The sequence below is a fragment of the Ambystoma mexicanum genome, chromosome 9, assembly GCF_040938575.1.
Source record: "Ambystoma mexicanum isolate Mex_15411 chromosome 9, UKY_AmexF1_1, whole genome shotgun sequence".
Classification (NCBI taxonomy): domain Eukaryota; kingdom Metazoa; phylum Chordata; class Amphibia; order Caudata; family Ambystomatidae; genus Ambystoma; species Ambystoma mexicanum.
The window spans coordinates 518,059,467-518,081,483 of record NC_090931.1 but is presented as its reverse complement, the minus strand read 5'-3'; the positions used below and the strand labels follow the sequence as shown (position 1 = coordinate 518,081,483).

The following is a 22,017-nucleotide window of genomic DNA, read 5'->3' as shown; positions in this document are numbered from 1 at the left end:
AAAGAAGGGATGACTCGGGGGCAACATATCTGGGAGGATAGCTCAGGGGCAACATGCTCACCTTGGTAGCAAGACAGAGCAACACGGGTTCGATAACCAGGTCAGTGCTTAGAAACCTCTGGGTATTAAGTGCGTTATAAATAACCTTATCGTATCAAAGAACCTGTGACCCCTCTGCCATGGGGTAGGCTGCCTATCTGGGTGTATGCCAGAGCTGATTCTACCTGAGAGATGGCGTCGGGATTTGGGATGTCCCCAGAACCTCCTATGTGCCTTGATTATTGCTCTGGTACTGCTGACTTTAGCCAAACCTTGGATGAGTCAAACAATTCTCCACCTTGTAACTGGTTGGATGTGATAGGACCAGATAATTGTAGAACAGATGTGGGGGCGTAAGACATGACTACAATGTTGCTTATCTGTAAATGCTCTCCTCATGGATATGTTCGTTGAATAGAATATTTGTTATGTCCTTTTGTTTTCTTTTTATTAATATAGGAATTTCCCCCATTTTAGAAATCGAGCAATAGCAGATTATCTTCGTTCCAATGGCTATGAAGAAGCCTATTCAGTTTTCAAAAAGGAAGCAGAGTTTGACATGGTGAGTTTTTGCTCTTTGGCTAAACAGACTGATAAAATGGTCAAATCTTCAGCTTGATGGTTAATTTAGATCTGAGAAGTCACTTGAGTTAACCTATTTTAAAATCTATTCCTGATGTGAATATTCTTCACCAGTGTAGCATTCATAGATTCACTTTCTTTGAGATGTTTCCTTTCAGGCTGTGAATCCTTGGTATAGATGAATCTCAACACTTATAGAAAATTGCAGCATTAGGCACAACTAATCCACCTTATTTTAGGTAAATTGGCAGAAAGTGGTTCCTAGTTCTTCCCACGAAGTCTACTTAAGATTCTTTACTGCATGTTTTGTTAAGGGAATACTTTGTACTTTGTACACTGTCCTGATTCGTTTTTGGCTCTGTTTGAGAGTTTTTGGTGCGGTTTAGTCCAGTTGTAAAATCAAGCAAAATCCTGGTTTTGATAAGTTTTATTGGACTAACAAAATATTGTTACAGTGGTAGTTATTTCATTTTTTTATTGCGATTGGTTTTATTTTTAAACCTTACACAAAATTAATACATATATCCATATTAAACATAAAATATCCAAATTCATTATAGTTATCATATTGATCCTCCAAAAAATACTAACCTACAAAATACATTTTTAAAAAGTCATCACAATGATGTCCTAAGATGGTAGTTCCATAAGCTTTCAACGTCTGAGACCTCTAGTTGTGGAGCGACCATGTTAACACAACATTTTAGTTAGTCTTGTAAAAGCTATACAAATTAGGATTTTGCTGGATCTGTTTAGAAAGCTAAGGAAACATAATTTTTCAATTTTGGGGAATAAAAGATACAACCGTAGTTTCAAAGGTTTTCATTAATTGAGCTGTCCTCTGTGCAATGACTTCTTTTAAAAAAATAAAACTCGTCTCCTTTCATCATGCCTGAGCCTTCTGATCCAGGCAATCGATTCTGTTTAAACCTTGCTGTTCATATGCTACACTACTTCGTCAGCTTCCCTCCCTCTTCCTCCACCTTCCCCTCATCCTAATGCCCACCCCCTCCTCCCACCTCTCCCCCTGCCTACCCCTTCCTTCCTGCACAATCCCTACCCGCCATAATCTTATCCACCTCCCCACTGCCAACCCCTCCAGCATCAACATTGCCCTCTGGAACGCCCGATCCATCTGCAATAAAGCCATTGTGACCCTCGACCTGTTCTTCCGACTCCATCTTCACTTCCTTTGCATCACCGATACTTGGATCCCCCCTTCAATTCCACAGTCCCCGCATCTCTCTCCACCCCCTCTTCCTCCTTCTCTCATGTCTCACGCCCCTCTGGTCATGGAGGCGGCGTCGGCCTCATTTTTCACCCTAACTCTTTCCTCATCCCCTTCCCTCACTCTCCCCACCTTCTCTTCCTTTGAATATCTCTTCAAATACTTCTCCTATCCCCACACAATCTCCTACTTGATTATCTACAGACCTCCTGGTCCCCTCTCTTTCTTCTACGAAGACCTGGACCATCTTCTCTCTCATCTCTCCCTCCCCTACTCCTCTGTCCTCGGTGACTTCAACCTCCCTCTCACATCCACATCTCATTCTTCTCCTCTTCTATCATTACTTGACACTTACCTCTTCTCTCCCTTCTGAACCCCCTATCCGCTCCACGCTCAATCTCATCTTTCTCTTCTTACTCTTCCTCCCCTGTATCGTCTCTCCCCAACTATCTCCGACCATGCCTTGCTCTCCTTCTCCCTCACCCCTCACCCTCTTCATCTTCCTCCCCCTTTCCACCCTCTCCCTCCTTCTCTCGTTGCGACCTCCGCAACTTCAACCCTTTTCCTCGAATCCTGTTCTTCCTCCCTTCCCCCTTCCCGACTTCACTTCCCTCTCAGCTGATGACGCGCTCTCCTCACGGTCTTCCTCTATAACCTCCAGCCTTGACCAACTCTATCCACTTACTTCCTTCTCCCCCTCACAAACCTTCCCAACCCTGGCTCTCTTACCCTCTGTCCATGCGCCGCCTCCTCTGTCGTCTCGAACGTCGCTGGCTCAAATCCCCTTCTCTGACTAATCAGTCCTCTTATTTCTCATATCACTCTCTGACTCTTGCCTCTCATCTGGCAAGCGCTCCTACTATTCTACCCTTCTCCACTCACAAGCCTCCCATCCCGCCATTTTCCAGACCCTTTTTTGCCTTCTCTCCCCTCCTACTTCTGACCCTTCCACGAACTCTCCCCTCTCCCTCTGACTTCGCTAACTACCTCTCATCCAAAATCCTCTCTGCGCCAGAACATACTCTCCTCTCCTTCCTTCTCCCCTCCTTCCACCTCTTCCATATCTGCCAACTTGTCCACCTGCTCTCCTATTACCCAAGCCTGTGTCTCCCTTCTCCTGTCCAAAACTCACCCGACCGCTTCCCCTCTGACCCATCCCCACCCCTCATCCCCAAAATCCACCCTCTCCTTATTCCCTTCCTTACCACCTTCTTCAATATTTGTTTCTCTTCAGCCACCTTTCCTTCAGCTTTCAAACCCGCCACCATAATCCCTATCCTGAAGAAACCTTCTGCTAGCCCTCTTCTTGCCTCTAACTTCAGACCAATCTCTCCTCACCATCTCAAAACTCCTCCAGCGCCTAGCCTACTCTGAACTTTCTGCCTTCGTCTCATCCCACTACCTCCTTCCCACCTCTCAATCTGGTTTCCGCCCTAAACACTCCACCTCACCTATGTCCTCAACTCTCCCCTCACTGCTCGCTACGCTAACCAATCTTCCATTCTCATCCTCCTTGGCCTCTGCAGCTTTTGATACTGTATACCATCCCTTCTTAGCACTCTTTCCTCCTTAGGCTTCAAAGGCTCTGTTCTCTCCTGGCTCTCCTCGTACCTCTCCAACCGATCCTTCACTGTCTCCTGGGGCGGCCGTACCTCCCCCAGCCTCCCCCTGAAATATGGTGTCCCTCAGGGATCCGTACTTTGACCCTTTCTTTACTCTCTGTACCTCCCTTCTCGCCCCAATCACCTCTTCTTTCGGCATCTCCCACCACTTTGATGACACCCAACTTTCTTTCCTTCTCTTCCTTCACATCTGACCTCCACCACACTTTCTTCCTGCCTCACGGCCATAAAACACTGGATGTCATCCCACTTTCTTTCCCTCAATACTGACAAAACTGAGGTGCTTTTCTTTCCTCCTAACACCATCTTCTCCTCCTTTCATCCACTTTCCACCTTCCAACCTCCCCATATCTACCCATGCCTCAATCTCGGCCTCCCTCTCGACTCCTCTCTCCTTCTCCAACCACATCTCTCTAACCTCTCGAGCCTGCCGGCACCACCTTTTCAACATCCGCAAGATCCGCTCCTCTCACATTCCATGCTTCCAAATCTCCTCCCTTATTTTCTCCTGCGTCTTCTACTGCTCCTCTCTCCTCTTTAGTCTCCTTGTCTCTCACCTTACTCCCCTAAAATCCATCTACCACTCCTCTCTTCGTACTGTCTTCTCGGCCCTCAAGACTCTATTTCTTCCTCTCTTTCAACTTGGCTGGCTTCCCTTCCTCTCACAACTGAAATTTCAATTCCTCTGTCTTGTCTATAAATCTCTCCATGACCTGGCCCCCCACCTTTCTTCCCTCCTCATTCTACTCCCTGTCCCGCTCTCCGCTCAGCAGACATCTACCTTCTCACGGTACCCCCCGCACCATGTGCCGCCTCACGCTTCCGCTCCTTCCAACACTTGGCCCCCCTACACTGGAACTCGCTACCGGTCTCCATCCACTCCACTGCTACCTACCCAGCCTTTCGCTTCTCCCTGAAGTCCCTTATTCACCCCCCCCACCCCCAACTCTCCTTCCCCACCTCTCCCCTTGCTTGCCCCTTCCCCCTTCCCCCAATGACCTCAAACCTGTCACTGATACCACTTAGGGGGATTGACACCAGACCACTCCCCCTTCCCTTCCCCACCTCCCTGATCTCAAAACAGACATTGTAACCCCATCACCTAACCCCTCTCCCCTACTTCCCCCACTCCCCCCCCTCCTTTAGTAAATTGCTCTACTTATTGTTCTAATTACTTGTTTCATGTTGTAATTATGCTTCTCCCACTTTTGTACCTGTTTATCTGTAAAGGGCTTTGGCTTAAAGCGCTATATGAATTCCATAAACAAATGGATAAAAGACTGTCTACATGACTAGCAAACTTGTGGAGCATGTATATTGTAACTCATCACACAATGGAGTGTATATTGTACCTTCAATTACATGATACGGCAGGCTACGCACCTGCGCCTAATTTGTTGGTAGGTGTCGGAGGCAGATTCAGCCCATATCCGCTTTAATGAAGAAAGGGCCAGTGGCGAGGGCAGTTGCACTGAACATGGGTTATATCGGAGAAAAGGTATGCTTTTGTGAAGCAAGCCGTCATCTGGTGCACCCCAGTAGATTTTGTACTGTCATCACAAGCGGAGTATGCTGGGGAACCATTGACCAGTTCAGCTCATTCATCGGAAGAAGTGTCTACAAGCAAATTGTGCACAAATGCACTTTGGGGCAGCTTCAAAACCTTGAACAGTATTGAAATCTAGTGATTGATCCAGCCCCCAAATGATCTGAACAATGCAAGCAAGGCTCCGTTTAGACAAAGCACAGTGTGATGCCTGCACAGACAGCAATGCTGGCGGGCATCCCACGAAATTACTTTTTTAAAGCAGTGTTTTCAACATTCCTAGCTCACCCTGCAAACTGCCTGCCTCTCCTTGCAAGCCTTACAGGCTCAGAGTATAGTTCACTGTGGTATTTTTCTGACGATAAACTCCATGGGCAGAGCTAATCTTCAGAATATTCTCTACCTCCCATATTTGCTGCAGGGCTCACGTCCAGTATGATGTGGGTAGGCACGTCCAGTGTGATGTCGGTAGGCTGCACATGGCGTTACTGTTAACTGCTGTGGTAAATCTGTACCAAGGATTGCCAGCCTGACCGTGGGGAATATACAGAGCATCTGAAAACTGGCGAGTTGTAGTACAACTGAAGTAATTTGTGTCTTATTGTAGCCTTTTATCCAAATGTCGGGCTTCTTTGATCCTGCATCTACCTATGTCCTTTGGCTTTGCAGGTTACTGCAATGCTGTTATCAATCCAACATTGTTTTGATGTAGGGAGAATACTAAAATGTGTCAAAGGGTGAGAATATAGATGCCCATACATTCTACAGCATGGGGTCTGCATGGATTCGCATGCTCATTGAATATTCACTGTTTTCAGGCAAAAGAATAAACCCTTGGTAAAAGAAAACAGTTTCACTTTCACTTAAATTGTGTTTCTCCTCTAAACCAATCACTGTCCTTTGGGTCATGCTGCCCCATCCAATGACAGTCCTCTTCCTAAGCCCCTCCTCTGGCAGCCATCTTCAGATTTTTACGGCACGCTTCAGTGTTGGGAGTCCTCGAGTTTGTTCTGCGAGCTATGTATTGTGTTTTCGACAAACATTTCTATTTTTGTTTCAAAGAAGCCTGTGTGCTCTTTTCTTTGCCGACAGCGGGCATCTGTCAAGTTCAGTGCCCCTCAAGGGTGAAGATCCATTGAAGATTCTACAACTCCTCTTGGGCCTACTTTGCGCCCTCCGACCATGACTGAGTGAAGGTCCCTCTTCAGGCCCTGCACCAAATGCCGGCTACTGAATGTGTTGTGGAGGACAAGCACCTCCAATGCCTCTACTGCCTGCACCCGGACCACAAGGAAGTAGAGTGCGAGATATGCCTTTGCTTCTCAAAGAAAAGAATGAAAGACAGGCATAGTAGGCTGGCGGAATGGCTTAACACCAAGGCCTCTGACCTGTGCTCCGGGCAGGGTCATGCCTCGCCCAGGATAGGCTGTTCCAAGTAGCGGTCTTCTAAGTCCTTTTGAGGGCGTCTCATCTGTGGGGGGCCCAAGGTAAGGCAAAGAGCTGCAAGTCAGTTCGCTGCGGAAGGGATTTGCTAAGTGGATAGGGCGCAATCAGCATTACCTTCTGCCTCCATTGCCAGCATACCATCAAGCTCCTCTTCAAAGAGGAAGTAATCTACCCCGGCTAAACTACGTGTGAAATCTGAGAAGCCACAGACGGAGAAGAAAGCCACGCAGCCTAAGCAGGCTCAACTGGCACAGGCAAAGGCCTCGGCGGCTCTGACTACTACAGCTACAGGCGCATATCCTATGAGGGTAGCTCCCTGTTAGGTTAGAATTGGTGCAGTCAGACTGTGAGACTACTCAAGACTTATCTGCTTGCTGTTGGGTAACCTACCTTATGGTATAGGTGTGTTCTACACACAGTGGTAGTGTGACTGACCAGCCAGGGCTCTCTCAAGAGGGGTAAATGTGAACTGTATAATTGAAATCCGTAAATACAAGTAGCCAAAACACTTGCACTCAAGGTTTCGGTTATAAGTAATTATTTATTTTAACATCAGTTTTAAATGAGCTTTCTTTAAAAAGGTGAATAATCTTTGGATATTCTTAATACATTTCTCCTACACCCGGAGCTGACTTCAATCACAAGGATATTTGCATTTTATAGATTACACTAACATGCTTTGCAGATAGGAAAGGTTAAGGGAAGCAAAAAGGTTAGAACAGGTTCTCAGACAATGTGAGGACAACTGAATCCTCCAATGATGTCTAGATCAGCCTTTCCCAGCAGAAGCATTGTTTAACAAGCCACAATCTATGGGGGGCTAAGCAATACAAAGTCAATGGATTTGGAAGATTGCCTTTAGGGAGCCAGGACAGCCAAAGCCATCTGGACACAGTCTACAGTTCTGATGCACTTCTTGGTTAAAAGTCTTGCACAAAGTTAGAGTTCAGAAAAATCACTTGTAGGACCACAAGCTGTTAAGCCTAAGAAAAGGGAGTTGAAATCCACTCAGAGTAAGTAGGTGCAAGCCTCAAGTAAGGACAACTCGCGGCAAGAAGGTAAGTAGTCCCAAGTCCAAACAGTATCTCTGCTTAGAAGAAAAAGGGGTCCCACTGGATTCCATCTTGCTACAGCCAAGCATACCCTGAGCTTCGGTCGCCGGGACAAAAGGGAGGACGTCTGCTGCTACAGGCTCTTTTCGTTTGTGGCAATTTGCGGTTTCAGCGCTTGGTAAATCGCACTGATGCAGAACGTTGGGCAAGGGTTGGACTTTAGTGCTCCCTCGGTCCTGCGCGCTGGTGAGGGGACTCTGGATCCGGATGTCCTGCTACTGGAAGGCCCTTAGGAGATAACTGGAGCATTTGGCCGTATTCGTTCTTGCAAGATGTTACTCTCGACCCCTGGCATTGAGCTTCTGCAGCAACTGCGAGGCGCAGCAATTCAGGGGTCGTGCACAAGGAGTTTGTCTCTGTTAGTTGGTCCCACTAACTCAAGGCGGGAAGTTGTATTTTGGAGCTTCTGTCATGGTGAAAAAGGAGGTACGCACAGCAGCAGGGCTTCATCAGGCAATTGAAGGTCAAGTTCAAGATGGTCACACTTCTTAGATCCTTCAGGCCCCCCCCAACTCCTGGATTGGATAGTGTCATTGGACCTTCAGGGTGCTTGTTTTCATGTGCCACAATCCATCTCAAGCACAGAAATTACCTGAGGTTTGCAGTTGACGGTTCTCATTATCAATTTTGAGTTTTGCCATTCGGGCTGACCGCCGCCTGAGGGTGTTCATCAAACTGATGGCGGTAGTGGCAGCGAGTCTCTGGAGAGGGGGGGGGATTCGCGTCTACCCTTCCTGGACGATTGGCTGATCAGGGCGCGTTGTCCCAAACAAGTCCGGAATCATCTCAACATCACCTGCCACTTCCCTCACAGACTGGGCTTCTCCCTCAATTACAAGAAGTCCCATATGACACCTTCTCAAACTCCAGTTCATCAGAGCTGTTCTGAATACATCCTTGGGAAAGAGCTTGCCACCCGAGATGAGGGCTCAATACATTCTACAGATATTCAGCACATTTCAAAGTGCCCAGCTTCACCTGTCCTTCAATTTTGCCTCATGGCATCCTGCATCTTTCTGGTGCCAGAGGCCTACCTGAGAATGAGATCCCTTCAATGGGCTCTAAGAACTCAATGGTCCCAGTTATCAGGAAAGATGTCGGGCCTACTTCATGTTCCAAAAAGGGTCGCACAGGATTTTCTGTGGTGGACCTGAGAAGACAATATTCTGAAGGGAGAACCCTTTTGGCAACCAAGGCCGGGGATTATAGTGACGGGTGTGTCACTCACTGGATGGGGAGCCCACACCAACGTTCTGACAGTCAGTGGTCGTTGGTTTCCATCGGAGTACAAACTACATATCAATCTTCAGACTAGCGCTGAAGGCTTCCTGCCCTCTGTGCAGGGAAAGAATGTCCTGATGACGGACAACACAGTGGCCATGTACTACCGCAATAAGAGAGGAGGCATATGGTCACTACCACTGTGCAGAGAGGCAATGCAGCTCTAGTACTGGGCATTTCAAGAAGGAATCTCTATCGGCAGTTCACCTAGCCGTAGAAGAGAACATGGCGGCGGACGCTCTGAGCAGGCAGAGCAGTCTCCCATGAATGGGAACTCTGAAAGTTCTTCAAGAAATCTTCACCCTTTGGGGAACCTCTTGTGGATCTGTTTGCGAACAGTGTCCACTGGAAGTGCAAACTGTACTTCTCCAGGGAATTTCTCCCAAGAGGAGCTCCAGGGGATGCGTACTTAGTGGACTGGGAGTTTCCACTCCTGTACGCATTTCCTCCAGTCCCCGTCATTCCTCACGTGATGAGGAGGTTGAGAAAGTTTGGGAAATGCATGATCCTAATTGCCCTGGATTGGGCTAGGAGGACATGGTACCCAGACCTTCTGGCCATGTCAAGCTATCCTCCAATATGTCGTCCACTAAGAGGACCTGCTCTCGCAAGAGGGTCAGGTTCTTCATCCAGAGGTCAAAACACTCAGCCTTCATGCATGGTTTCTGAGAGGCTGAGATGCAAGGATTGGGACCTCCTGGATGACGTAATGGAGATTTAGCTTTTAGCCGGAAGGCCAGCAACAACAAACCTTGTACAGTTGCCGTTGGAACACATTTTGGAACTGGTATAGAGACAAGAATGTAGACCCTTTGCTGTGCAAAACACCTGGGGTGTTAGCCTTTCTACTATCGTTGGCCAATCTGGGGCTCCAGGTTGGTACTATTAAAAGCTATTTGGAGGCGCTATCCATCTTTAAGCGCTCGTCTGAAGAATGTTAATATTTCAACATTCCCCTAGTGACCATTTCTAAAGGGGCTCACCAATGTGTATCCCCATCCCCTTTCCAGGTTCCAATTTGGGACCTTAATCTGGTACTAAAATGTCTGTGTGCACCCTTTGAACCTTTACACTCATGTCCATTAAGGTTGTTAACCTTTAAAACCATTCTCTTGGTAGCTCTAACTTCAGCCCGTGGATTGTGAATTGCAGGCACTTTCATCCAAGCCGCCCTTTCTATTTTCCTAGGGTTAAGCCTTCAGTCTTGCCCAAAATCCTTTCTGATTTTCACATAGGGCAGAACCTTGTTTTACCTGCTTTCTATACCCAACCTCATGGTGGTATGGAGGAGAGATTACACAGGTTGCACCCACATAGAGCTCTGAGCTTTTATATAACTAGACTGTCAAATCTTCGTCTTGACGATCAGCTTTTCATTGGCTATATGGGCCTCAAACTGGCTCACGCTGTTACAAAACAGACCTCATCCAAGTGGATCATTCTGGCGATTTAGGAATGTTAGACTGGCAGGCAAGGATCTGCCTGAAGGTTAAGGGCCCATTCCACCATGGGCATGGTTACCTCTAAAGCTCTGCAAAGGAGTGTACCGATGAAGAGTATTTGAGGCAGCAAAGTGGTCTACTTTTCACATGTTCACAAAACATTACTGCCTGGAGTCTTCCCTCAGCCAGGATGGGAGCTTTGGAAAAGCTGTCCTGCGTTCGGTTCATGAAAACATTTAAAAAAACAAATTCATACTCCTTCCACCAAATCTAACACTGCTTAGCGAGCCTATCAAAGATTAGGAATACGTGGGAGGACACAATCTATTCGGAGAACAAGTTACTTACTGTTAGGCAAAATTTGAATGCAGTTCCCTCTGGGAACATTAAAACAACTCTGACTACAGGTATAGGCAACCCAACCTTTGACATAAGCTTTTACTACAGTTTTGGTAGCGTGTTGAGCAGCTAAGCTTATCTCAAAAGGGGAAATGTGAGATGTAGTGGAGTTAGACAAAGATTCAGTTACAGGTATTCAAATAAACTCTTACACTCAAGGTTTGTTGCATAAACAATTATTAATTTATCAGTCAGTTGTAAAGCCTTCTTCAGAAGGGAGCAATAGAATAGTAACACACATCTACTTCAACACTGTACACTTTTTCTGAATCGGACAAGACCCTTTTGGGATGGCTCACAGACACCACCTACACCCACAGGTGACCAGTAACAAGGGTGCTGGGGACATTAATGTCTTACTGTTGGCATTCAGAGCACTCTTTAAAAGTTGGTAAAAGGCAAAGGTTATTCGACCACACGAGACCACAAATGTTCTTAAGCAGTGCAGATACGTTTAAAGTTCACTAGAAGAGTCCTTCAATTCAATAGGCTAAGCCAAAGTCAGTGTGCAAAAGTCTTGGATAGGATAAAGCACTTCTGGTAAGTAAATGGAAAAGTCTTTGCAGAAGTTCTTAGGAGTCTGATGAAAAGAAGAATCAAATGTAGGGCCACAAGCTGATTAGACCTGTGAGTTGTGAAAGTTACTTGCACTTCTACAGTAAGAGGTACATTCTTAGGCTTGTTTTACAGTACCTTGGTAAAGGAGGAAAGATGCAGCTGATGACTTCTGTTCCTGTGCAGCTCTGCAGATCTCACTGCTCCTGGCACTCAGTCGTGGGGGTAAGAGGGAGGACGTCTGGACTCCTGCAATGCACTGGGACTGTCAAAACCCGCAACTGGCAAACTTCACTTTCAGTGGCTGTTTCGCGTTTCAGCTACCGCAAATGGCAACAACGCGTTTCCTGGCTGTCAAGCTGGACTGTCCTTGCTTCTGGGTTCCCGCACTATGCTGAGCGGGCTCAGGCTTGGTCAGTCCTACTTTGTGGGAGTCCTGAGGATCGTCCAAAAGCTTTAGGCCAGCTTAAAAGTAACACACACCATCCACTGTCCCTCTCCCTGGCTATACAGTTTCCTGCAGCAACTCTGAGGAAATTCAACCAGCTCAGAGATGGGTGTCCAGGTGGCTTACTTTGGAGTTGATTGGTCCCACCAACTCAAAGGGAGAAGTCATCCTTGCAGGGGCTTCTCTGTCGATGCGAACTTGGCGTTTCGGCACTGCAGCAGGGCTTCACTGGGCAAACCAACGGTCCAGGAGTTGCAGCAGGCGTCCTTTTCAAGCTCTTCTTCGGTTCCTTCGTCCAGTGGTCGACTCTGCCTTCCACCCAAAAGACTCGCCTTTTATTCAGTTCTCTCCCATTCATTCCAGCCTAGCTGTCAGTCACCCAGCAGGGTGGCTGTCCTTGCCGGACAGTCAGCCGGCCAATCGCCACAGAGTGCATTTGGGTCTCCTATGAGACTAAACACGGAGTTTCTGGCACCTCCCTCACTTCCTGCCTACCCAGACACTCTGGAGCCAGAGGCGGGTTTCACTCCTGAAGCCTGCCAAAGACGAAATTAACTTAGAGACTAAACCTGGTTTGGCGAGCAGAGAAAATCTCAAGGAGGACCTTTCCACAAAGACATGGCGAAAAAAAGACCAGGAACCATTTTGTCAAAGATGGCTCTGTGCCATTTTGAAAAATATGGCTCCCGCGGTTAGTTTTAACGGAGCTGTGAACAGCCGTGGTAAATGCAAATCAGGGTAGTTTGGACGAAACCACTGCCGCCAGCCATTCTGTGAGGAAAGGGTAACATACAAATGTTACCTGAGCATTTAGACCTAGGGGATACTAAGTAACCTCTCCAGCACTCTGGGTCTAGCAAGTACAATGCGAAGTAAAGTCAATTTCACTTTACTGCTCTGGGAAAACGTTTATCCCAGAGGAGGTATTTAAACCTGGGGAAATCTAAGACTTCCCTGTGCCACTGTACTGAAGGTGCTGTGTGACCAATATAAAAGATGCCTATGGAGGTTGTCGGACTCATAATAAAAAGAAAGAGGTACAATTCACATTAAAATACATGAGTGAATAAAAGGGTCCCGCTCTCTCCAGGTAAAAAAAGAATCAAGTTCTCAAAATCCAGCAAAGTTGCTGGGTGGTCTTTAAGGCGGAGGGAATTAGTACGTTTTTGAGAAATCTCTAACACTTACCCCTGGCAACGTTATTCAGACTGGATGTTTCTCCCACGTATTCCTCATCGTCCTCCCAACCTACCCCACAGTAGAATTTCTCATGCTATTATAGCTTTCGATCCTTCATAGTCGAGTACGGCCATTCCTGTGGTTATGCAGGTATTTCTAACTGAAGTCAACAGGCGCTGCACGTGCTATATATGCCTTCGATGATGACATCCTTGAGACGGAGGCCTTTCGAGGGATATTGAGTCGACTGCATCGACGCACAGTGCCCTCTGACGAACAAAAAAACAATTCTGAAGCAGCAGGAGCTGGGTATTGAATATCAAAGATGAATACTTGGGAGGAACAGCTAGTCGAAGGAACGTTACATGGGGTAAGTAACTTTTTCTTCTGTCTTCCTGGTCTCCCTCCTTCCCAACTCCTTAGGAAAGCCTGCATCTGCAGGTGGGATGGAAAATGCTGGCTCTAAAATATAGTTGCCCCTTCAAGAATTAAGACATGATGGTACTATATTGTATGCGTCCCTCCCTTCACCCCTATGCCACCAACCACCCACACCCAGTTCCTGTTTTTTTCTGCCTATTGGGTGGGTCGGAATTGCTGCGCTCCGTGACATCCCTATTTTTGGGGCGTTACTTTTGGCTGTCCATCCCCTATTTCATTCGGATTTGTGTATTCTTTTTTCTTCAACGCAATGCCTCCCTCTGATGCATGCTGTTTACTACAGGATTCAAGGAATTTATCCGTTGTAGGAAGAGGTTCTCAGCGGCCGATCCTCATGCTTGCGTCTTATGCCTGAGGAGCTTACCCAGTGAGTTTGTGTCTTTTGGTGTGGAATTCACCAGAGCTCTTTGCGTAGTAGTGTTCTTTCCATGTCGCAGCTCGGACCGGTACCAAAGGCGACCAAAGATTTCGTAAGGACCAGGAAGGAGGCCGATATTGGTAGGAAGAAAACCGTACCTGCAGGTGGGGTATGTTTCTGCACCTGCCATTTTCTAGTCTCTTCGTAAATATTCCACTAACAGTTTCTTCTGCTCTGCTCATATTGTGTTTTTCAGTACTGGAAACGTTTGTCTTCATCTTTAAATAGTCCAGGGAAGATCCTACAACTGGCTCCTCATGGCATCTGGGGTTTCCGGCTATAATGGCCCTTTCTAATGAAAAACCTCTTTCAAGAGACTAACTCAGGTAATCCATAAGGTTTGTCTTCATGAGAACCCGTTAAAGAATGCATATCTGAATTTACCCTCCCGACATTCAAGGCTGTCATTTTTTGTCAGACCTTCCTCAGAAGACCCTACAGGACAGGTACAGGAGACTCCTTCCCTGAAGAGCGAGTGCCATTCATTGGATGCACAGCTCCCGTCACTCCCACAGGATGCCTGAGAAGCATGCTTCCAAGAGAAAGGCTGCTTTAGTGGAAAGGGGGACAGCACTGCTTGCTTAAGAAGCGGCCACAAAAGGAGTTAATGACGCCTCAAACGTCCTCAACATCAAAGCACTCCAAGTTTTGCTGAAATAACATCACAATTCACAGGTAAGACCTCCTCGTCCATGACTATTACCAAGGTAACGTCCACGGACGATTGTCCACAAGGTATGATATATGATATGGCATTTGTAACGCTCCTATACACAAGTGTTTCAAGGCACAACAGGGGGGGGGGAAACATGGGGCAGACAGACAACGATCCTATTAGGCCAGGTGTCTTTCAGATCGCGCAAGACTCGACTGGCATATCATCGTCCATTGCTAATTGACGTCGACTAGTGCCTCGTCCACCTATTGAGGAAATGTGGCCGGTCAAAGTCTACAAAGGTACTCTCCGTCCATGACTAACCCGAAGTCCTTGTCGACGGGAGAAACCCCGTCCCTGGCAGTCATTGTCGACGGCAGGATCCCTGTCCATGGCTAATCCGGCACCGTTGACGGGAGGATCACCGTCCACAGCTAATCCAAAGTCCTTGTCAACTGGAGCCCTTGTCCACGACTGCATTGTTGACTGTTGGTAAACGATCGACGGGAAAGGCATAGTTGACAGGGGGGTAAACAGTCTAAGGGCTGTTTGTCTACGACACCACGGAACAGTCATAAACACACGCTGTCGGTGCCACAGATCTCATTTTCAAATGTTAACATGTCCCCATCATGGAAATGGGTAGACTTCCTAACATAATTCTGCAAGACAAAAGTTCTGACCGAAAAAAAGGACAGGCCACTCTTTGTGCCAAAGGAGCACAATCCTCTAAAAGCATCATGAATAATCTCCAAAGGCAAAGGACGCGTTTGGCTGCCACCACTGGTGATAACAAGTACATCATCAGCAGTCATTAAAAGGGCTCTGCCTGGGCCACCGTGAACTCAAGGAAGTCTCTCTCCAACATGGTCCTTAAGGGCACCTTCTTTACAGTGTCTGACTGGCAGGACCCGATTTCATGATCCTTTTTCTGAGCCCGAAACGCAAACCAAGCCTGAGGTGGAGATTCCTCCAAACTCGCCCCAACAGGACACCTACCAATGGGAGGAGTATGTCATTGAGAAGCAAAAGAGGCGTGACTCCCCTGGCAGCTCTTCACCACCGGACGGCATAGCTTCATTCCATTGAAATTGCAAGACCGCAGTAATGTTTGATCACCAAGTATCGTGTGCAGACAATAAGTCAGGGCTGTATCATCATAGTCAAAAGAAAGGACGGTTTAGGGCTATAATCATACCCCAATAGCAGCCCCAGAAGAGACACCACTATGTTGCGGGAAAACCCGAAACCTGATTCAGTCATCACTGTGGCCGCAAGGAAGAAACTAGCAAATCCTGCTTCACCACTAACGGCGCTGCCTACAAATGAAGCAGGCAACTTGAGGCTGTACACAGCAAAGTTTCAGCTTCAGCATCGTTTTCTATTACAACAGCCAGTGCTCTTGCTTTCCCAGAGCCTGGATAGCTGTCAGTTGAGCATCAGACTTTTAATCTGAGGGTCAAGATTTCACGTTGCCTTTCGGGTGTCTCTGCTCTTCTAATAGCGAGATATGACAGACAAAGGTGGGACAAGATGCCCAGGTTCATGGGGCAACTGCCAGCTGAATTTCAAAACCAGCCTTATGCCGTCATTGAAAACTAAGGAACAGCTCCTGATCACATGACTCACTCTGCAGTGGATGTGGCTGGGTTTAGAGTTGACTCATGGAGCGGTCCTCCAATGCCAAACGTGCATGAAGACTACAACTTCAGGCATGAAGTACTGGTGCAGATCTTCCACCTTTCCTTCAATGCCAACAAGGGGTCGATCACCTAAAGGGGATCAAGATGAACACCGACACAGCTAGGGCCATCAGTTCACTAAGCCTTAAAGACAAGGAATGGCGTACCTTTTGCCCTATTGTGGCATATCATGGAAAGTTTGATCCTACAACAGACCCTATTCCACCTCAGCAAATCAGTCGTCCACAAGGTACCAGTAGTCCTCCTTGAATTCACATCACACAAGGGCAGGCACGGGAGGGCCAAACGAGGGCCCGCTTGCCATCTCCTCCCACATCGCACCCCGGTGGAAGGGAAGATCAGCCACCATTACATCAGTGGCAAATGATCTTGTCAGACTAGTGGGTTCCCAAATAATAAAACAAGGACGTACCATTGAGTCTGTACGCAGCCATTAGCCTTACCACCTCGTGCTCACATCGCACATCAATGTCCCAGCTTGGCTAGTGATGGACAGGTTGCTACAGGAAGCCGCTGTACAGACCGTTCCTCCCAATCTACGGTGAAGGGTCTTCTGCTAATTTTTGTAGTAAAGAAAAGAAACGGGCAGTGGCACCCTATTCTAGGCCTACACGCTTTAAGCAAGGACTTCAAGCACTTAACTTTCAAACTAGAGACACTTCAACAGACCGGCCATGGCTCTAGAAGGGCTATTTTTCTGGCTGCTATCCACCTTTAGGATTCGTTTTTTTTTCAATTCAAGTACACATTTATCTGGCGCTAGGTGCTACCTCGGTTTTGCAGTGGGAAACGAGCATTTTCAGATCCAGGTGCTCCCTTCGTCTTGCGGTCAGCACCTAGGGTCTTCACCAAAGGTCTTGCCCTGGTGGCAGCACACCTAGGAAGAGCAGGTTTAGAACCATTAACCTACCTCCATGATTTGCTCATCGGAGCAAGGTCAAGCTTGCACACAACCAAGGCTGTCAGGCAAACAAAGACCATTAACAAGGTAGACCTTTCTTCTATCACAACAGTAAAAAGCAGACAAAAAAGAAAATAAAAACATGCACCTTTTCTTTCTGCAAATTGAACTGGACACCCACATTCCGAGGGTGACTCCGGATGAAAAGGTTTTTTTTTTTTTTTAAATTTTATTTCTCCCCCACCGTTTCAACTGTTTTCTTAAAGAGATGCGCAACATGCCGCATTACTACAAATCCCTACTGGGTATAATGTCATGTATACTACTACTACTTCCAAATTGCAGGTTGAGAATGAGGCCGATCCAGGAAGAACTATATTGTCAATGTATCCAAGCATCAGGTTTGTGGGAGGACTTTCTGCACCTGCTATTCCTTTCCACCAGAGTTGTGGAGGGAGCAGCAGAACCTAGAATATAACCGGTCTTTCCAGACCCCCACTTCACAATTCTTCTCAGAACATATGCATCTGTCAGGATGGCGAGCCCATCTCGGAAGCTTACAAAGAACACATGGACTGCACAAGAATCACACTTCCACATCAACAACCACCAACTCTTGGCCTTTTCTTGGGTTCTGAAGCATTTTTCAACTTAGCCTTGCATAACAGGTGTTCACCTTAAACTGACAACACCTCCTCTGCATTATACCATCATGCAAGGGGGCACAAGGCGTACAAGCCCTGGAAATGGGCTCTCGCCCACAACACTCGGTTCGGAGCAGAAGACCTTTGAGGAAACTTTCTGGGAAAACGAATGAGATTGGAATGTTCCACGTCCCACAATGGGGAACTCGATTGGACGAGGTCGCACAGAACTCGATTGGACTGAGATCGAACATATTTTCAGAACATGGGGTCACCTCCACCCTCCGTTTTGCATCCAGCTACCCGATAGAAAATTCACTGTGGGATGCCTGCTCCCTCACATGGGCAGGCAAGTTCACAGGATACTCTGCAGGGCGATCTTCGTAGCTAAAACCTGAGCCAGGCCAGTCTCCCCTACAAATGAAGCGTCCATTCCCATCTGCCTCAGTGCACCAATCGTTGATACTCCTATGTCTAATCCCCTTTTCTTCCATATTTTTTGGACATTCCGTCCAGTGGGAGGAAACCGGAGCACTTTTGTCAAAAAGCATCAAATTGAAAAATGTGAACATCCTTTTTTTACGCGGGGTACCGCACTTGGCCGTAACCCCGCCCTCCTGAGCTCCGCCCATCGCATCCCTCCCCAGTCCTTTTCTCTGCGCAGTCGGGGCTGGACGCACTTGCATCACCGGGAAGACATTTTTCTTGTTTCCTGTTGTCCTTCTCCCCTGCTCCGGTTCTGCAGTTGTTTCGTCCTCAGTCTATGCTGGATTCTTTGGTATTTTTCTCTTGTTCCTCTTGTGAATGTCGTTTCGCTACCGCAGATCCCCATTCTTTCTGTTTGTAGTGTCTGGGACTGGATCACCATTGGGACTCGTGTTTCTACTGCAACTCTTTCGGTCCAGGCACTTCAACGTCGTCTTTGTCGGTGGGAGATCATCTTCCAGAGTTCCTCCATCGCATTTTCCACTCTACATTGACGGAAAGAAAAGACGCCCGGTAAATTCCTTAATTTGCAGGGCACCCCGGTCGGGAGACTCCTTCCCGGGGTCCTCCAGGTCCGGGAGGGGCTTCAAAAGCTCTGCTACCTGGATTTCTCCTGAGGTGTCTCGCAGGCCTAATGGGCGCACCAGGGTTTTCTCCGAGGGGCCTGCCGATACTGGATCACGATCCGAGATTCACCAATCAGGTGCTAATAGCCAGCCTAGTCGTGCTGAGGTGTTGGGTACTGTAGTTCACTCTGAGGTCTCCTTGTTTGGAGCTTCGCACACAGACACCGGGTTGTGCCCTGAGGCCTCAGTTGAGGCTTTCTGTACTGAACCACTGTTCGAGGCCCCTCTCGGGGGAGCTGTTCAGACTGGACTCTGTTCCAAGGTTCCTCTTATCGATGGTAAGGTGTGTACCAACAGAACAGAGAGACCCGTTAAGGTCTTGTCTGTGAGGTGGATTCCTCAACTTTCCCATGCTCGCAGTGTTGCCGCTTCTGTTGAGGGGGCCCTATGAGAGGTTGCTGACCATATCTCCTGTTAACGGCTTTGCCAAAGTTCCTCTCTTGGAGACTAATTCAAAGAACCCCTTCAGGATGTCCAGTAAATATCAGAGGCCCCACAGTACCGGCTCTGCTGAGGATCCTTGTGTCAAGGCTAAAGTTTCGATCAAGCCCCTGACATCCTGTGGCGATACCTGCCTCATCCACACGTGACGCAGTTCTCTTCAGGTGTGGACAAAATGGCAGGCCTTAGCTCCTGGTCTTTCACGGCCATTTTGGATTCTTCCCTTACACCCACTCTATCGACTGGTGCTGGTAACCTTTTGTTGAACAACCGCTGCCATGGGTCAATGCCAATCCATTCAGTCAGAGGATGCCTTTTTCGCGAAGTTTCAGAGACTTATGCACTCTGACCCCATGAGGGAGTACTTTAAGGGCCTTTCTTGTAGCTCTGTCACCAGGTTTTCCTTGAGGTGCCCCAAGGGCCTAACAGGCGTACCAGAGATTCCTCTGGGGGTCCTGACGGGCCTGCCAGTACCGGACATTGTTCCGAGGCTCGCCATCACAGTGCTAAAGTTAAGCCCAGTTCTGCAGGGTGCTGTGATACCAGGGGTCCCCTGAGGTCTCCGTTTCTGGATCTTTCCCCACTGTAACCAGGTTGAAACCTGAGGTTCTTCTAGTGGATGCTAAAGTCTGTACCGGGTCCAGACTTGAGGCCCCTTTTAAGGGAGCTTTACGGACCAGGTTGAAACCTGAGGTTCCTCTTATGGAGGCTAAAGTCTAGTCGGTGAGGTATTGTCCTCAATCGTCCCCCGCTCAGGGTTGTGGTGGTACTGGTTCTGTTGAGGGTGGCAAAGAGGGGTTCACGGACTGCATTCCCTCTGGTACCGGCTTGTCCGATGTTCTTCTGTTGGAGGCTCATTTTGAGACTGGTTCGAAGATGTCAACTTAACATCAGAGACCACCCAGTACCGGCTCTGCCGAAGATCCTTGTAAGGCTAAAGTGTTAAGTCCCCTGACTCTCTTGAGGAAGCAATTACCTCAGCTACGCATGTGACACAGTTCTCTTCAGGTGGCGACAAAATGGCGGCCCAACCTGCGTGGCCTACGGCGGCTATTTTGGATACCTCCCTTACACCTATGTTCGCAACGTCTGGTGCTGTGAGCATTCCTTTCGGCAATAGTAACACGTTGCACCCTTTTGACCGGCATGCGTGGGCTCCGCTGCCTCATACTATCTTGCTCCCTCCTGATTTTGCTCCTCTGATCTATGTGGACCCGGCCGGTGGTGTACCCTCCTGGCAACCATTCTCATGTTCGGGGGAAGGTAGGGGGTAGGTCCCTTATAAGCGGTTTCTTCCTCTTCAACACCTAAGCCCTCGGCTGAGTGAGGTTTATTATTTATTTGCACTCCGACCCTATGAGGACCTATTTCAAGCGTCTTTTCAGTCCCCTGACTCCACTGAGGGGACAGTTGCCTCATTTTCTCCTATGACGCAGTTCACTTTAGGTGTTGACTAAATGGCGGCCCAACCTCCTTGGTCCACAGCAGCCATTTTGGATACCTACCTTACACCAATTTTCATGACTGGGGTTGGGAGCGTTCCTTTTGGGGCTGAGCCGCTTTTCCACGCTATGTGGACAACAAATACCTGCTTGTCGGTCCTGGCGACAGCTTCAGCTAATACCCCTTGTACACATAGGTCAGGGTCCCAGACTGTCCTTCTCTGGGATCAGGGGGTTTCAGGGTCGCAGTGCATACCGATCTGAAACTCCTGTTGGTAGCCCTGTCTTAAGTGGTTGGTTCTTCTCTCAGCCATCAGCCTCCTCTACAGGGCCGACAAATCACCAAATGATATTTTTGTCGGTCACACTACACTTCGGTGGGAGGACGAATCTCGTCTCATTTGGAGGTGTGGCAAACCATCAGCGAAGACTGGTGGGGTTTGTCCATCGTTTAGGCGGGTTTTCGCTTGCCCTTTCCTCCTACCCCACCCATCAAACCTCTCTTCCAACAGATCGGGATGCCCTCCTCAGAGCAGAGTTAGACATTTCTATACCTCAGAGCGGTGGAAACTGTTCCCCTCATGGAGCAAGGTAGGGGCTAGTACTGCTGTCCTTTTTACAGTGCTCAACCAGAATGGCCTGCGCACTATCTTCGGTCTTTCCGAAAGAGATTCAAGTTGATCACGCCCTGCCAAATAGTCTCTTCGGAAGGGCGATTGGCTCAGTGTGGTGGTCTTCCTGGATGCGTAAATGCACATTCTGACTTGGAGCCCGCATATGAAATATCTGTGGTTCTCCGTGGGAGCAGAACACTTCAGATTCGGGTACTCCTTTCGGTCTCGGCTCAGTGAGACGCACAGGAAACTTCTGAGGGGCCCCGCAGCAGTCTCCCAATACTGGAACTTCTTCAAAGGTTCCCCATTTGGGGATAAGGCTGCTCCCAGTTCCGCTGTGGCTTTGGATACCATGGGTCGCCCTAAGGCTTCTCTGTCTGGAGTGAACTATATCGAGTCTTAGCTCGAGGCCCCTCTCAGACCAGGGTTAAACCTGAGGTTCCCCTACTTGGGGCTAAATCGGTCCCAACAGAATTGAGAGTTCCTCATTGAGGGTCCTGGCTGTAAGGTATATCCCTAATCCTTTCCGTGCATGTGGCCGTGGTGATACCTGGTCTGTTGGGGGGAGGAGAGTGGGAGGGAGGCGAAAGAAGGCGGTCACACACCACAGACCTTCCAGTACCGGCTCTGCCGAGGTTCCTTGTTTCAAGGCTAGGATGACACGCAGGGCCCCTGACTCCCCTGGGGAGACTATTGCTCCACTTGCTCCTGTGATGCAGTTCTCCCGTGGTGTGTAATAATGGCGGCACAACTTAAGCGGGCCACAG

General features: G+C 48.1%; 1 protein-coding gene across 2 annotated transcripts in view; it reads left to right on the top strand.

Annotated features, from left to right (window-relative positions):
• PAFAH1B1 (platelet activating factor acetylhydrolase 1b regulatory subunit 1) overlaps window positions 1–22,017 on the top strand; it is a 1,367,099-nt gene that overhangs the window by 259,123 nt on the left and 1,085,959 nt on the right. Inside the window, exon 3 of one of the 2 annotated variants that reach the window (XM_069615068.1) lies at window positions 517–601. In XM_069615068.1, the coding sequence (XP_069471169.1) occupies window positions 517–601 (85 nt within the window). Of the gene's footprint in view, window positions 1–498; window positions 602–22,017 lie in introns of both variants that reach the window. The other variant, XM_069615067.1, reaches the window with a different exon arrangement.